Genomic DNA, 16,680 nt, shown 5'->3' with positions numbered 1-16,680 from the left:
ACCAGGAAAACAGATAAGTAAAAAGCAACGTTTAAATTTTAAAGAATTAAGAAATGTTTGTGTCATTGTGCTTTTTATATGTGATTTGATTTGAATCAATGAGCCATTGACGGCCGTCGGTGACAATTGATCACTCGGATTGGCTGTTAGCTAGTGAATGAGTGTATGAGGTAAAAGTAAGCTATGAAATAGCAGACAAAAGCAAAGCAATGGCAAAGAAAATGTCATTATCTATTGAATTATGGTCAGCAAAACGTTTTTTTTTTTTTAAGGGAAGGTTTGCCCTTAGGCGCAAATCTAGCCAGGATCGCCTCTGGGCACGTTTACCTCGGTTGATTAAATAACTGAAAATAAATATATATAGTATAGTGCTGGACAAGTGTGTCCCAAAAAAACGTTTTTCATTTATGAAAGAAAATGTATTCTATCATAAAGTTGATGATAATTCTGTAAAGCCCAAAGTACATTGTTTTGATTTTGTTTATACTTCTATTAGGATGTGCTATAAAAGTGGGTATTACAGCCAGGACAAAATATTAGCATTGGGCATGGTTGGACTTGCCATCAAGAATATCAGGGAAATGTCCGCTTGGCCCGTGTGTCTTATGGGCCGATGCCGTGCAATCAAAAATTTGTTCTCCTTTATTTTTCCCAAAAAAACTTGCCCCAAAGACCCACAATTTAGAGGGAGTGGCCTATTACAATATAAACAGTAAACTGCCAAACCTGCTAAACCGCTTAGAGGGAGCAGCCCATTCATCCAACTTCAGTATAGACAGTACACTGAGGCAATCAGAATAAAGTATGGTCCATTTCACTCCCACTGATAATTTCACAATCGTGAATGACATGAAAAGACAGGGTGTTGATCGAACGCACTACAATAAAATAAAGCAAATTAAAAAAATTCTTTAATTAAAAAAACACTTTAAAAAAAAAAGGGAAATCTCTCAAACGCATGTTGGAAATAATGCTTTAATGATACAGGAGGTAATTCTGGTATCCAGTAGAAGCAATCTTAAACATATTTAAGCAAGCAATCATAGTTATTATTAATTGTTCAATGGAAACTGTTAAAAAGGCATTCTAATTTTAAGAAAGAAATATAAAGTAAGTACAATTTAAATGTGATTGTAAAAGTGACAACAAAAAGATTTGCATAATATATTGCAATATGTGAAATTACATTAATGGACCTCAAGGTGCAACAGTAATATTTATTTGGGACTTGATTAAAATCTAATGTCTAATCTTCGTAATGACTTTGTGACTACTTTAAATTTTAATATATTGTATTTATATTGATTTTTCTTCTTACTACAATCCTTAAAACTTTCTAAACTTGCCAGAAGGTTTCCTCGCAGTTCATTTACAGCCCTGCAGCATCATTGGCTTCTGTCTTATTTGCCACAGTACACTTGTGTTTCTTAATCTCATACTTATCATAGAATCTTTTATCACACACACTGCAACTGAATGGTTTCTCACCAGTGTGTCTTTTACAGTGTCTTGTCATGGTACCTCTTTGAGAGAATCTTTGGCCACAGACTGAGCAGGGAAACTCTTTTTTCCCAGTGTGTGTTTTCATGTGTTTGAGCAAGCCTGAGCGGTTAGTGAAACTTAAGTTGCAGGCTGAACAAGCAAAAGGTTTCTCTCCAGTGTGTGTTCTTGTGTGGGTTGTTAAATTTCCCTTAAGGGAGAAAGTTTTACCACAAATTGAGCAGGCAAAAGGTTTCTCACCAGTATGTGTTCTCTTGTGTTGAAGCAAACCTGAGTGGTCAATAAAACTTACATTGCAGATCGAGCAGGCAAAAGGCTTCTCTCCAGTGTGTGTTCTTGTGTGTGTTCTTAAGCTTCCCTTTATAGTGAATCTTTTACCACACAGTGAACAGGCAAAAGGTTTCTCCCCCGTGTGCGTTCTTGAGTGGCGAACCAATCCTGATCGAATACTGAAACTTACGTTGCAGACTGAGCAAGCATAAGGTTTCTCTCCCGTGTGTATTCTCATGTGTTTAACCAACGACGAACTAAGACTGAAAGTTACATTGCAGACTGAGCAGGCGTAAGGTTTCTCGCCAGTGTGAATTCTTGTGTGCGTTGTCAGTTGCCCTTTCTGAGTAAATCTGTTACCACAGACAGAGCAGGTGAAACGTTTCTCCCCAGTGTGTGTTCTCATGTGATTAACCAATGAGGAACGAACACTGAAACTTAAGGTGCAGACTGAGCAAGAATAGGGTTTTTCACCAGTGTGCGTTCTCATGTGTACTTTCAAAGTATACTTGGCATCAAAGCTTTTCGCACACTGAGAACATTCCCAGCGTTTGCCATCAGTGTGACATGTCACATCCCCTTTAGCGCGTTCGTCATCAGTGTCAGGTGAGTGTGACGTTGCGTTGTCACTATCTGATAGTGGAGCTAAGCTGTCTGCTTGTGATCCTCCACAGTGATCTCCATCACCTTCACCTTCTTCATCATCATCATCATCATCACCTTTAATCTTCACAATGACACAATTAATGGGCAACTTGGTGATATCAGCCTCCTCCTCTTCTTCTTTAATGTCGCGGGGCGCCTCATTCGCATCTTTGTCAATGCATGGGAGCTCTGGGCCCTCTTCCTCTTTAATGATGTGGGGTACCAGCTTCTCTTCCGCGTTCCAGTAGGTGTCTTGCACCTGCTGCTCAGCATGACGATCTTCAAGGATGACTGCAAGATGTGAAAATGTCAAGAACAGGTACGATTATGAAATTCAAACAGGGTTTGTGCAGGACCGTATTTAACTGCTCAAGAGTTGGGGGACTCGAGTCACATGACTTGACTCAGTCAGATTTAAGTTTTAGGACTCAGGACTTGCTTTGCTGAAACTTATGATTCAAATTGAGTTTTTTTTTTGCTTAACCCAATTAATGACAAGACTCAACTTCAAATATTTTGGAACTTGTGCGATTTTTGCTGCAGTTACTTGCTGGAAATCTAAAGACTTGAAACTTACTCATGACTTTCATATATGTGACCGCTGCCCTTTTTAAGACCATTTTGAATGAATTAAAGCCCCAAGGCTCATTTGCAAATGTGTGCATTTCAGGAAAGAGCTTCAGCAACTCTTTGCTTAATGGCTCTCCTTTTTTCACTTTCTTCCTGCATGTCAGTTTTTTTTTTCTCTCATCAATTAGGTTAAGAGGCTGGTGTTCAGCGCAAAACAGTATGTCAACAATTTCTACAATTGACAAAATGTGCCCATCCTTTTTTTGGATGTATGCAAGCATCATTAAAATGCAGGCAGAAGGGCCTCACTCAGGTGTCTATGGGCTCCCCAGAAATGTGTGCGCATATGATAAGTCTTACAAAGAGGTGCTTTGTTCATCAGTGGTTATACTTTCGCTTTCACGTTGTTAGTTAGGAAGTTAGCCTTGGAAAAATGTTTGGGTGTAGGCCTATACAGATTTTTATCTCGTCAGGATGGGTGAGAAAACCCAATATTCCAAATAACCCATGACCTTTCAAATCGTAAATTAAGAGTCAAATGCAGAGAGGTATGAACGGTAGAGAATTGTTTGGTTTCCAAGTAGGGTGAGTTTATTCCCAGGCGGGTCCATGGACTGGTGTTTTGCATTCGTCCAAAGTGCCTTGACTTGTCATTTTTAGATGTTTTTTTATTTCTATCAAACAATATTTTTTGAAAATTCCCTTAATATCTTTAAATCAGTTAAGGGTAAAAAGGTAAAGGTAATCCCAAAAACCTAGATATAACAAAATATGTTCCACCTGTTCATGTGCAATTTGTACTTAACACTTCTGGATGTACTCAAGTAATTCTTGTGAACTCAATGTGAATTTAACATTTCTAGATGTAGCCACCTATTTTCTTAAAAGTTGTCTAACTATTCTTATATGTACCGAGATACTTCATGAAACACACACACAACACTGCCTAGATTGCATGTATCTCAAATTTGTCAAGTTTGTCTGTGTCCTGTGTTTTTTATCTACTGTTGCCCTGTTCATTTTAGCTTGGGTTTTTTAACATCAACCTGCCGAAGGGACTAAAGATGTAAATTAGCCTTTGGCTATAATCTTGCATATTTACATGTGCATGTTCATTAACACATGTCCTCAAAAGCTTGTTGCTAGCTGTGCTGTTTATCAGCGTTTGAGCTGCACTGTATTTACTAACTCTACACGGATTGAAATCACTCCCATTGAAGAACACAGGTCAAACATTTACACGTCATCTAGTTACAATACGTGCTATGTGCATATGATCTAACTTGGAGAACTTGGATGTTTATAAACATCATACCAAAGTATTGTATATAAAAAATACAGAGATATATAGATGGCATAACTTAATGTTCTATTGGGCATTTTCATGAATATGCACAAAGACATAGTTACATCTGAAACAGGTATAATGATTCCACAGATTGTTATCCAAGAATGCATGGACGGCTAAAATCCTAAAACAAATAGATAACATAAACTAGTGTTATTCATGAATGCATGGATAGCTAAAATCCTAAAACAATAGCTAATGACAACATGTACAAGTGTTATTCATGCGCGTTCAGTTAAATGTAAAACAAGATCACATTTAGATGACATAAACTCGTGTTAGTCATGAAACTAGGAGAAGTATTTGAAAGTATGTACTTACTGTCCATTTTTTATGGTCTGTTTGTCTCTGAGTTTCTTTGAGATGGTGCTCCACTGAGATTTTTCTTCTGCTCGTGCCACTCCGTTCATATCGTTCATACCTCTCTGCATTTGACTCTTAATTTACGATTTCAAAGGTCATGGGTTATTTGGAATATTGGGTTTTCTCACCCATCCTGACAAGATAAAAATCAGTATAGGCCTACACCCACACATTTTTCCAAGGCTAATTTCCAAATTAACAACGTGGAAGCGAAAGTATAACCACTGATGAACAAAGCACCTCTTTGTAAGACTTATCATACGCGCACACATTTCTGGGGAGCCCATAGACACCTGAGTGAGGTGCGTCACACACACACACACACACACACACACACACACACACACACACACACACACACACACATGCACACGAGATGGTCTGACTGTTTTTGCTCCTAACACACAGAGACGGCATCCTAGCAAAGGTGGGGGCTACATTTTTGTGTCGTGGTATGTGAAGAGGCCTTCTTTTTTCTGAGGCCTGCGCTTAGACTTTTCACAATTATGTTGCCATAATTGTACACTAACCTGATGATTGTATGAAAGATGCCCGAACAAGCTGTATTAGAACAATAAGGGTTGCTATTCTCAGTCATTAAAAAACATAATCAAGCATGCACAATGGTGTACAGGTGTAGTTCAGGTGTTTCATAGGTACATGTGTAGATGATGTGGTATTACGTTAAGATGAATTCAATCAGGTGGGCACTTCACGATTGTATGGGGAAACGTCCTAACATGTTGTATTAGAACAATAAGGGTTGCTATTCTCATTAAAAAAAAACATAACCAAGCATGCTAAATGGTGTACAAGTGTAGTTCAGGTGTTTCATAGGCACATGTGTAGATGATGTGGTATTGCGCTAAGATGAATTCAATCAAGTGGGCACTTCATAATTGTATGGGAAACGTCCTAACAAAGTGTAGTAGAACAATAAGGGTTACGATTCTCAGTCAATTAAAAAAAAAACATAACCAAGCATGCAAAATGATGTACAGGTGTACAAATAAATTTGACTTGACTTGACAGGTGTAGTTCTGCTGTTTCATAGGCAAATGTGTAACCCCATATTCCAGCGGCAGGGGCGGACAAAGACCAGGTTTGAGTCAACGATTCAGTGGGCGGGTGTTGTCTTCTTTCCAAATAAATCGTTGATTTTTGATGAGCGTTTGATCCACAGCCTTTATGAATAGAAATACATGTCCCCTCAATCATGATGCCTTCATGAAGATCTGTTTTACTTTCTGTTTAGACCCAAGTGTATGGTAGCGCCCCATAGATGAGGGGAGGGTCTAAAAACATGTCTGAACAAGCCTGGACATCTACCCCAGGCTATACACTGAGTTTCATGTTACAGGCGGAAGTATGATCTCATCCATGCCCATATTTGGTCATACCGGAAAAGATGGCGGCAGCCAGGACATGTCTGTGCATGTCTTGAATGAGGCGGAAGTGTGATCTCATCCATGGCCATATTTGGGCATGCCGGAAAAGATGGCGGCAGCCTAAAAACATGTCTGTACAAGCCTGGACATCTACCCCAGGGCTATACAATTTGTTTCATGTTACAGGCGGAAGTATGATCTCATCCATCCATATTTGGGCATGCCGGAAAAGATGGCGGCAGCCTAAAAACATGTCTGTACATGTCTTGAACGAGGCGGAAGTATGATCTCATCCATGCCCATATTTGGGCATGCCGGAAAAGATGGCGGCAGCCAGGACAGGCCTGGACTTGACCGGGGTGACATCACTGCTCAAAACATGCAGGGCATGTCTTGAACGTGGCGGAAGCATAATGTCCATATTTGGGCATACCGGAAGGGGGCATTAATCACAAACTACGTCTTAAAGGGGGGGGGGACTAGGAAGTGCCAAAATGGCAGACAGGAAACAAAGCGGGTCTAGGAATGTGGCTTATGGACTACAACATGACGTCATCAAAGCGCAGTTAGGGGCGGGACTTATGCACCACATGGGGGCGTGGTCAGGGGTGGGGCTTATAGATTACAAAGGGGCGGGGTTAGCGGGTGAGATTTATTAACTACAAAATTACATCATTAAAGGGGGCATTTGCACCGGATATGATGCCATAAAAAGGCGGGCTTATGGACTACAAAATGACGTCACGATTGTTACTTCCAGACTGCAAACCTGTCAAAAAAGTTTGACGAAAGGGGAATATTACTATTTTTTTCGGGTATGCTGAGCACTAACAAAAATAATTAGTTTATAAACACATACGAACAAAAAGAAGCCGTTCATAAAAACGTTTGATGCCGTGGAAAGAGGAAAAGGTAGCAGTAGTAGGTAGCATGGAATTGCGAAATCTCCCGGTAGAGGGAGGAAATGCAAAGGCAGCTGCCTCGATTGAAGAAATGCAAAGGCAGCTGCCTCGATTGTGGCAGCGGTCGTCGTATAAGCGGAAGTGATGTACTGGCAGCTGCCTCGATTGAGGCAGCGGTCGTGGTATTAGCGGAAGTGACGTAAGGCTACCTCGATCGCTGCCACTGCAGCACATCTCGCTTGCTCTTTCTCTTTTATTAGATATTCTTTTCTAAGCTCACCTATGCATCAATCAAGCCCCCCTTTTGCCCCGGGAGGCGAAAACAATCCTGGAGCTGTTCGAGGGTGGAAGGCGCAAACATGTAAAGCGAATACCGAGGAAACAAAGATATGAGATTTGGCCTCTGTACTGCATTCCAAAAACATCAAAATGACAACACAATTACGCATGTTCAACCCAACGAATGAATACTCCATTGCAAAAAAAAAACAGTTATGGTGTTCGATTAGAAAGTATTAACTAAACAGTTGAAAGTAAAAAGTTAACAAACCTGCTCTGTGTAACACAACGTGAGGTTTCTTGAAAACAACGTCCAGTAGTTGACGTTGTTGCTCGTTCTCTTCTTTTGTCCGACAAAGATCGTCCTCGTAGTTATCGTTCACACTTTTCGTACACATGCTCACACGAATGACCAACACTTTGCACCCACGCGATCTTTGCGTAGCGACGCGCTAACAAATGCGTCGCTTGGTTCGCAGCTAGCAAAGTAACCTATCGAGAGAAGCTAAAAAGTACACCGAGACCAGTTTATACTGATTTGAAGATTCACTTAATTATGTTTTACTCCAGTGAAGTAGTGATGGGCCGTTCTGTGTCAAAGTTTAAGTCCATTCTGTATGAATTGGAGAAGGATCATTAAGTGAAGCTCGTGTTGAAACACAAAACGTATACGGAAGTAGAACGGTAGCAGAAGTGAGACGGCAACGCCACTTGGACAAACTACGCGTCAGGATCACGAATAAGGTAATTCACGCCTATGTGATTGAGCTTTAATCATAAATTTTAGTCTCTAAGTAAGAATTCTAAACTTCACTAAGAACAAGAAAAGTATTTGTACGCCACAATTGCTTCGTGAATTATCTCTACTCAATCTCGAATAAAAGTTTACTGTGCCTTATATTGTTCCTGCTTGCTTTGTTTTTGGGGGCTGTTCTTTGTACATTGATGTTTATACATTTTGTTTTACACAAATGTTGTGTTTTTAAATGTTTATGAATCAAAGTGTTAATCAAGATTCTGCAAAAAAATGATTGTTGTATTTGATTGTTTGCTATCAGCTTCATTGATTGTTCTGTTCATTTTTTAAACTACTACAAGGAACATTAATTTCAATGTATGTAGACAACCTACTATTTCTAATAACTCTTCATTTTTAAGCCACTTGCAAACGCACGCATGGATACCGAATGTATTCATTTTGAATTTGTCACATTTCCTTTTGTCAAAAAATTAGCCTGGATCTAGAGGCGCCTACAGTATTTAAAATTATACAGTATTCCATTGATAAACTAACCACCAGGGAGTGCTACCGAAACAACTCGGCTTTTTGAACGTCTTGTCCTTTATTTCTGTACGTTTTTACAGTAGTGATGCTCCTGCTTTATGACTCACAAGGCTACATAGTAGATACAGGAGCACGTGTTTGTTATGCCGTCTATAGTTTGCACTTTGTAGAGGTCACCCACTCCGGTTATCGAGGGCACCTATCCTGCATGTTTTCATCTCTCTGCTGCAACACACCTCATTCAAATGATCAGGATCATTATCAGGCTTCGGAGACGTTCAAATTACGTGAACTAAATTTCTCACGTACATCATACCAATACATGCAAATTAGTTAATTGATATGACACTTAATAACGATAAACATATTTCTCTCAAAGGATTAATCACTTTGTGGCCTTTTCCACAGAATTTGTCATTTTTGTGTTATCGGCCGCGCTTCTCGACACGCCATTAGAGAATTGGAGGGGGGCGTTTCCAGCATTCTTTGTTGCATTTACACTCGTGACTGTCGAGGTATCGTGTCACCAAAAGCCACAATAATAACAACAGTCGCAATAATTTAATACATGACTAGAAAGAAGACCATTGCAACTATATTATACCATGTCTATACAAAATAACACAAACAGTGTGTATAGCAGACACCCTTGTAGTCGCGGTTCGGCACCCGTGGATTTGCATATTCATGTTTTTTTCCAACCCATTTTTTTGTGGAAAACACATATTTAGTGTTAGCGTTACTTAATGTATTTTTCCCCAATACAATTCAATGGGCGCCATATATGCGTGGATTTTCACTCGGCGCAAGCCAATGTACTCGGCCTAAAATGAAATCAATTTGGATGTTCAGCAAGAAGATAGGATGGTTCAAGGCTGCCGTAAACAGCAACTATTTTGCAGCCACAGCACTGTACAAAGACATTCATGCCAGTAAATCAATGAATGTGATTTACACTGATCACTGTGTAAATGTTCTTGTTTTTTTAAATTCAGGATCATATAGTCACTTTTCCATCATTGCCACACGCAATCAAACTAGATGACTTTGTGAAATAGTTTCTTTTCAGTTTGCTTAAACTCTTGCAGTTTTATTGATCGCTGCCCTTCGCACCAGAACACTTGTGTCTTTTAACATGATACTTAACATAGAATTTTTTGTCACATACACTGCAACTGAACGGTTTCTCACCAGTGTGTATTCTTGTGTGTGAAATTAAATTCTGCTTTTGAGAAAATCTCTGGCCACAAACTAAGCAGCAAAATGGTCTCTCACCCGTGTGTGTTCTCGTGTGTTGAATCAATCCTGTACGATACCTAAAACTTATGTTACAGACTGAGCAGGTAAAAGGTTTCTCTCCAGTATGTGTTCTTGTGTGTGATCTTAAATTTCCCTTTACAGAGAATCTCTTACCACAAACTGAGCAGACAAAAGGCTTCTCCCCGGTGTGTGTTCTTGTGTGTGTTCTCAAACTCGAACGATTCCCGAAACTTAAGTTGCACACCGAGCATGTAAAGGGTTTATCTCCTGTGTGTGTTCTTGTGTGCTTAATTAAACTTCCCCGTTGTGTGAATGTTTTTCCGCAAACTGAGCAGACAAAAGGTTTCTCCCCACTGTGTGTTCTTGTGTGTTCAACCAATCCTGATCTATCAGTGAAACTTAAGGTGCAGACCGAACAGGAAAAAGGTTTCTCTCCTGTGTGCGTTCTCAAGTGCCGTTTCAGGTTATGCTTGGCGGCAAAGGTTTTCCCACATTGAGAGCACTTCAAGCGTTTGTTGTCAGTGTGATATGTCAAATCACCTTTAGAGTGTTCATCGTCAGTGTCAGTTGATGTTGTGTCGTCACTATCTGATAGTGGCGCTAGGAGGCTGTCTGCTTGCGAACCTCCACGGTGTTCTCCATCACCTTCTGTTGGCATGTGTTGACTAGAGCTGCTGCTTGAAGGCTCAGCCACTATTTTCCCCTCACTTTGACCTTTGTCGTCATCGTCTTCATTACTTACAGGGACAATAGTGAATGGCAAATTGGTGATATCATTCTCCTCTTCCACTTTAACATGGGGGTGCGCCGGCTCCTCTTCCTCTTTAATGTAGGAGCGCTTTGGCTCCTGGTGCTCAGGGTGAAGATCTTCACTGGTATCTGCAGGACACAAGGAGACACACAGATAGTTTGGTAAAGTCAAGCTTTCTCCCATCTAGATACAAGTTGCGATGCGCATTACTCTTTAGATGTGTTTTAGTTATGTTTGGGAGAAATGAAATGAACGTATCTACAAAAGACACAATCTAAAAGTCATCACACACAGTAGTGTCTCTGATGCTCATCTCAGTAGTCTTCCAGTGGCACTGTGCTGCCTCTCACAGGTCAGTCTTGGTATCACGACCGATTTGGTTGTGTCTGGGTATGGTGTTGTGATAGGCTGGTCATTCTCAGTAGATCAGTTTGAATGCAAACTGAATTGCCCAGCAGGCACAACAAACACAAGTCGCTTTCTAGGAACTGGAATACACATATTATGTATTTATTGATCGTGCAAGTCTCTTTGGACCTGAAGACTAAGATACTGTGGCAGCTGCCTGCACCTGCATTCCCACTTTATCTCAGAACTCCAGTCGACCTGCTGCTGCTACAGTTTCTGATTCCATAGCCTCCGGCACGTGGGACCCTCTTGAGGACAAGCACTTCAGATAATGGATGTTTGGATGGATATTATTATTGTACTTTTTTTCCATTTTTAATTTCTTACTTGTACTGGTTTGACTATTATTGTGTTGTTTTTTTACTTTACTGTTGTGTGTGAAGCGTCTTCGGTCCTAAAGCGTTTAACATCGAGATTACTTGCAAATACAGATATAATAGTTGATCATTTTGTTCAACAGCATGTGCGTTATTCCACCGCCATTTGTGTTTCTATGTACAACCAACCGCTATAAAGCACTAAATTAAGTACCAAATAAATCTTGGATAGTCGAGAAATAAAGAACTGAACAGCGATATGTAGCATATGAACCTTTCGAAATGACCAAAAATAAATCCCTTTAAAACACTGCAATGTAAAACAATACTACATGGATCTGAATGTATATAGAATTAGGGATGAAGCACCTTAATCTGTTGTAGGGTTGTATCTAAGAGGAGAAGAGTGAATGCATGATGGGACAAGGAGTGTATAAAGACAACACATAATCAGAGATGGGAAATTCAGGTCCAAAAAGTAAAATCCTGCAGCAATATGTCTTGTGCCGCAGGTGCTTCTAATCAACTGAGTTTGTTTACCTGCCGGTTGAGTAGAAGCACCTGTGGCTCAGGTTCTAGACAGTCACGCATTGATTTCTGGTTGATATCTAACAACTGGCCTGAAGACAGAGTTACGGTTGATATCCTTACAACACCGCTTACTGACCATAGGGCAATATACATTAAACTACAATCCTCAAAGATCATCATATTGGAACTTAAATAGTTCTCTTTTAAAGCATCCATCCATTATCCATACCGCTTATCCTCACAAGGGTCGCGGGGACACAGAGACAAACAAACATTCGCACTCACAATCACACCTAGGGGTAATTTAGAGTGTTCAATTAACCTGTCATGCATGTTTTTGGAATGTGGGAGGAAACCGGAGTACCCGGAGAAAACCCACGCAGGCACGGGGAGAACATGCAAACTCCACACAGGGAGGCCGGAGCCGGGATCGAACCCACAACCTCTGAACTGTGAGGCGGACGTGCTAACCAGTCGACCACCGAGCGGCCCTTTTAACGCATTTTGCAGTAAAATCTGAAGTTACAAAACTGATTCATATATTTTTTAACAAGGCTGTAAGTGAGGGCATATATGATGCAAACTGGGAATTGTTTAAGTTTGAGGCAGGTACATTTTTAAGAAATTATGGAGCTAAATTGGCAAAAGCCAAGGTAGTAACAGAAGAAAAATTAATAATTCAAATTACCTCAATCTACCAACAACCCTCAGAACAGGTCCCTGAAGAAGATAAATTACTACTAAGACAACTCCAACATAAACTGGATAGACTTTATTGTCAGGTCCAGGAAAAAATGGCTTGAGGAAGGTGAGCAGAACTGAGCTTATTTTTTTCACCTGGAAAAACATCACTCAAAAATCAACATAATCCAAGAGTTAAATATCAATGGTACAATCACAAATAATGCAAAAACACTTTCTAGGTTCTGTGGTGACTTCTACGCAAATTTGTATGGCTCAAACTATAATTCAGAGAGCCCTCCACTCTTTCTGGACTCAGTGAGAAATACAAAAATCATAGAATCCTCTGATAGACTTCTCTGTGACACTCCACTTACTGTTGAGGAAGTTGTGAAATCCATTGCTTCTCTTAAAAATAACAAATCACCTGGAACTGATGGTTTGGTTTCAGAGTTCTACAAAGTTTTTTTCAGATCAGCTAGCTCCATTTCTATAACAAGTATTTTTGGAAGGTATTGAGAATGGTTCCCCCCTACCCAAGTCTTACTCAAGGCCTCATAACATTAATTCCTAAACACAACAAAGACACGCTATATATTGACAATTGGAGACCTATTTGTTTGCTGAATAATGATTATAAAGTTATGGCTTTGATACTCGCGAAAAGAATAAAAGATGTAATAGACACAATTATAGATGAGACGCAATCTGGCTTTAAGAAGAACAGACATATCTCTAATAATGTAAGGCTTGTCTTAGATATTCTCGACTACTCTGACCTAGTTCTCGATGATGCGTTTATCCTCTTTTTAGACTTTTACAAAGCATTCGACACAATTGAGCATGACTTTATATTTCTATCTCTTAAAAAAATGTGGCTTTGGGGATTATTTTTGCAACAGTGTTAAAGCTTTATACACTAATGCAAATAGCTCTATTACGATGAAAAATGGCACGACACAGAGGTTTAGTGTTAAGCGTGGTATATGTCAAGGCTGCCCCATTTCACCTTATTTGTTTTTACTCAGTACTCAAATTTTGGCATCTCATACCTTTAATAGTACTCTTCAAGGATTACAAATTTCTGATAGAGAGGTTACAATTTTTCTTAAAAACACCAGTCAGGTACCTATTGCTGTTTGTATCATAAGTGAATACTCTAAGACTTCAGGCTTGACGCTAAATGTAAATAAATGCCAACTCTTCCTGGTTAAAGAATGTATTGAACCCAGTATTTCTAACATTAAGATCCAAACAGAAGCAACTTATTTAGGGCTTGTCGTTTGTAAAGATGAAAAAATAAGAATGCTCGCAAATTTCCTTCCATTAATTAAGAAAACACAAACTAAATTAAATCAATGGCTACAAAGAGATTTAACTTTGAAAGGTAGAGTTTTACTTTCTACGGCGAAAGGTTTATCTCGCTTAACTTATGCTGCTCTCTCACTTCATGTGGATAACAAAGTTTGTAAGGATATCGATTGCATGCTTTTTAACTTTATTTGGAAAAAACACACACATTACATCAGAAAGAGTGTTATAATGAATAACTACAAGTCTGGGAGCCTCAATGTGTTAGATTTCACCACTTTACATAATACATTTAAAGTCAATTGGGCTAAACACTTTATTAAAAACCCAGTTTCTATTTGGAATTTTATTCCTCAATATATTTTTGCTAAATTTGGTGGCTTGAACTTTATTTTAAGTTGCAATTACAACGTAGATAAGATTCCAGTTAAAGTCTCTTTTTTCCATAGGCAGGTTTTATTGGCAAGGTCTCTTGTTTACAAACACAAATTTTCACTCCATAAATACATAATATGGAACAACAAATACATTTTGTATAAAAACAAATCACTTTATTTCCCTACCTGGGTGGAGAAAGGGTGCTTCTGGTTGGGCAGTTATTTGACAGGAATGGACAACTCATGTCTTATTCAGAATTCTTAAATGCTTATAATTATCCAATTGCACCAAAACAACATGCCGTTCTATTTGATGCAATACCTACTGGAGTTAAAATGCTCTTCAGAAATAACTCCCTACCACACTATCCTGTTTCTCTCACCAGTATTTTGCAGACAGAGATTGGTAATGTTTGTTTGATGCAACAAAAAAAATTCAACAAAAAGATTCGTGCTCTGTTCCAGAAAAATGTTGTATCCATTTCACATGTTGTGTCATATTGGAACCAATTTATAACAACTATCAGTTGGAAAAGGGTCTGGTCCATTCCAAATAAATATTTGATCACTAATAAGATGAAAGAAGTGACTTTTAAAATATTGCACAAATATTATCCAGCCAACCATTACATGACTACGTTTAAAAGGGACATTGATGTGAGTTGCACTTTTTGTGGAAACCACCCAGAGACAGTACAACACCTGTTTTGGATCTGCTCATACTCTTGGACATTTTGGAAGGACTTCAGTAAATGTGTCAGTTTGTTTCTTTATACAGACATTTCTTTAAAGTGGGAAAATATTGTTTGGTTTTTTTTTTTCTGAAGTGTACTAACGAAGATGCTTTTTTTCATAATTAATTTGCTGATACTTAGGGCTAAATATTTTATGCATAAATGCAAGTATAGCAATCACGAACCGACTTTTTCACACTTTCATATTGATACCGTTTCCTATGTTAAACTATTAAAAGACTAGTTACGTAAAGGCTCTGAAGACTATGTAAAACTTTTAATTTATTCGAATGTATATGAAACCCCTGGCATTATTTTTTTCTACTATGTTGTACATTAGTATGCTTAACTAACACACACTGTTTTGTACTTGTTTGGCTAAATAAAGATTACAATACAAAAAAAAGCGGTCTCGGAATTAGCGGAAGTGACGTAAAGGCTGTCTCGACCGCTGCCACTACCGCAAATCGCGCTTGCTCTTTCTCCATTTTTGCAGTAGTGTATATAACCAATGTTGAATATCATTTCAAATAAGAATTCTATAATGCATTTTAGTGAAATATTGTGCATGTTATTTTTTAAAAGCTTGGTCACCCGCAGTTCCATCTCATCTGTGCCCCTGACCAACAGGAATACTGTTTAAAAAATGAAACAAATTAACTGAGAGAAAGAGGTGACAAGGATGAACACACCTGCACCGTGTATTTCATCTTGGGGCTTCTTGAAAACAGCGTCCAGTAGTTGACGTTGTCGCTCGTTCTCCTGTTTGGCTCGAGAAAGTTCCTCTTCGTATTCTGCTATTGTTCCTTCAAACACTACAATTACTTCCTCAAGAGCAGCATTTAGTCGCTGATTCAGCAATGCCCTCAGAATTTCAACTTTACACATTTTCACACGATAATCACAGTACTTTGCACTGGCACTTGAGCTCTGCTTAGCGACGTGCTGAACACTTCCGTGTCGCTTTGTTGGAACTAGCAAGCTGAGCTAAGCTATCTCCAGAAGCTTCAATGTGCGCCACCACGACGAGTTTGTGATGTTGGCGGTGATGTTTTAGTCTAGTAAAGTAGTAAAGTAACGTACTGTTTTAAGACTTCAGTGCGTTCAGTTGTAATCCAGAAAAACGTGTTTAGTGAAACAGCAGGTCGACCCATGTACCATGTAACGTTTTGAGGTTTCGTTGTGACGCCACGTTTGCAAACTCACTCCGCCCACTAAGGCCAAATCTAATTTCTTTATGTAGTCTTCTAGGTCCTTGACACGCCCACCGGCGATTCCATCGAGGAGACCAGAGGGGCGAGGCGAGAATGCCCTTGCTCTTGAAGCATTCTTGTCTTATTTTGATTTAAGGCAATATTTTGTTGTGACTGTTTAACAAACTTTTGTTTTCCCATTTTTGATGACTTCTGACAATGACAATTTGTTGAAACATTTGATAAAAAAAAAGAGCGAGGCGAGCAAGAGAGATGGAGAAATAAGACAGATGGAGAAATGAGACAGTAGTCTTTGAAGTCATTTCATGGCGACGGCAATTAAAGATGACTAACGTCATTGACGCGTGTCATTCACGTTACGTTTGTATGTTTTTGCTCCGTTGAACCGCTCAAACATATTTAAGGCATTATTTTCAAGGATATTATTATCACTAAGATTGGCAATTATAAACATTTCTGTGGGGGGTGTCACTTACTCACTTTTTTTCACTGTTTTCAGCGGCCCACATCACCCATCACCCGTGGGTTTTACATTCTACTGTATGT

The 16,680-nt window shown here is 39.2% G+C and overlaps 2 protein-coding genes across 2 annotated transcripts; both read right to left on the bottom strand.

Annotated features, from left to right (window-relative positions):
- Positions 1 to 963: 963 nt before the first annotated feature.
- LOC147150315 (uncharacterized) lies at positions 964 to 8,488 on the bottom strand. Its single transcript, XM_086025487.1, has 2 exons — positions 7,537 to 8,488; positions 964 to 2,706 (listed from the first exon to the last, which is right to left on the bottom strand). Exons 1-2 carry the CDS (start codon positions 7,661 to 7,663, stop codon positions 1,370 to 1,372), a joined length of 1,464 nt encoding a protein of 487 aa, XP_085881613.1. The 5' UTR covers positions 7,664 to 8,488; the 3' UTR covers positions 964 to 1,369.
- Positions 8,489 to 9,605: 1,117 nt separating this feature from the next.
- LOC147150314 (uncharacterized) lies at positions 9,606 to 16,126 on the bottom strand. Its single transcript, XM_086025503.1, has 2 exons — positions 15,613 to 16,126; positions 9,606 to 10,689 (listed from the first exon to the last, which is right to left on the bottom strand). The coding sequence occupies exons 1-2, from the start codon at positions 15,806 to 15,808 to the stop codon at positions 9,641 to 9,643; spliced, it is 1,245 nt and encodes a 414-aa protein (XP_085881629.1). The 5' UTR covers positions 15,809 to 16,126; the 3' UTR covers positions 9,606 to 9,640.
- Between the last annotated feature and the right edge of the window lie 554 nt (positions 16,127 to 16,680).

The sequence above is a fragment of the Filicampus tigris genome, chromosome 3 (genome assembly GCF_054856515.1).
Source record: "Filicampus tigris isolate MCC_2025a chromosome 3, RoL_Ftig_1.0, whole genome shotgun sequence".
Lineage (NCBI taxonomy): Eukaryota > Metazoa > Chordata > Actinopteri > Syngnathiformes > Syngnathidae > Filicampus > Filicampus tigris.
This window is presented reverse-complemented; position numbering and strand designations above follow the sequence as displayed.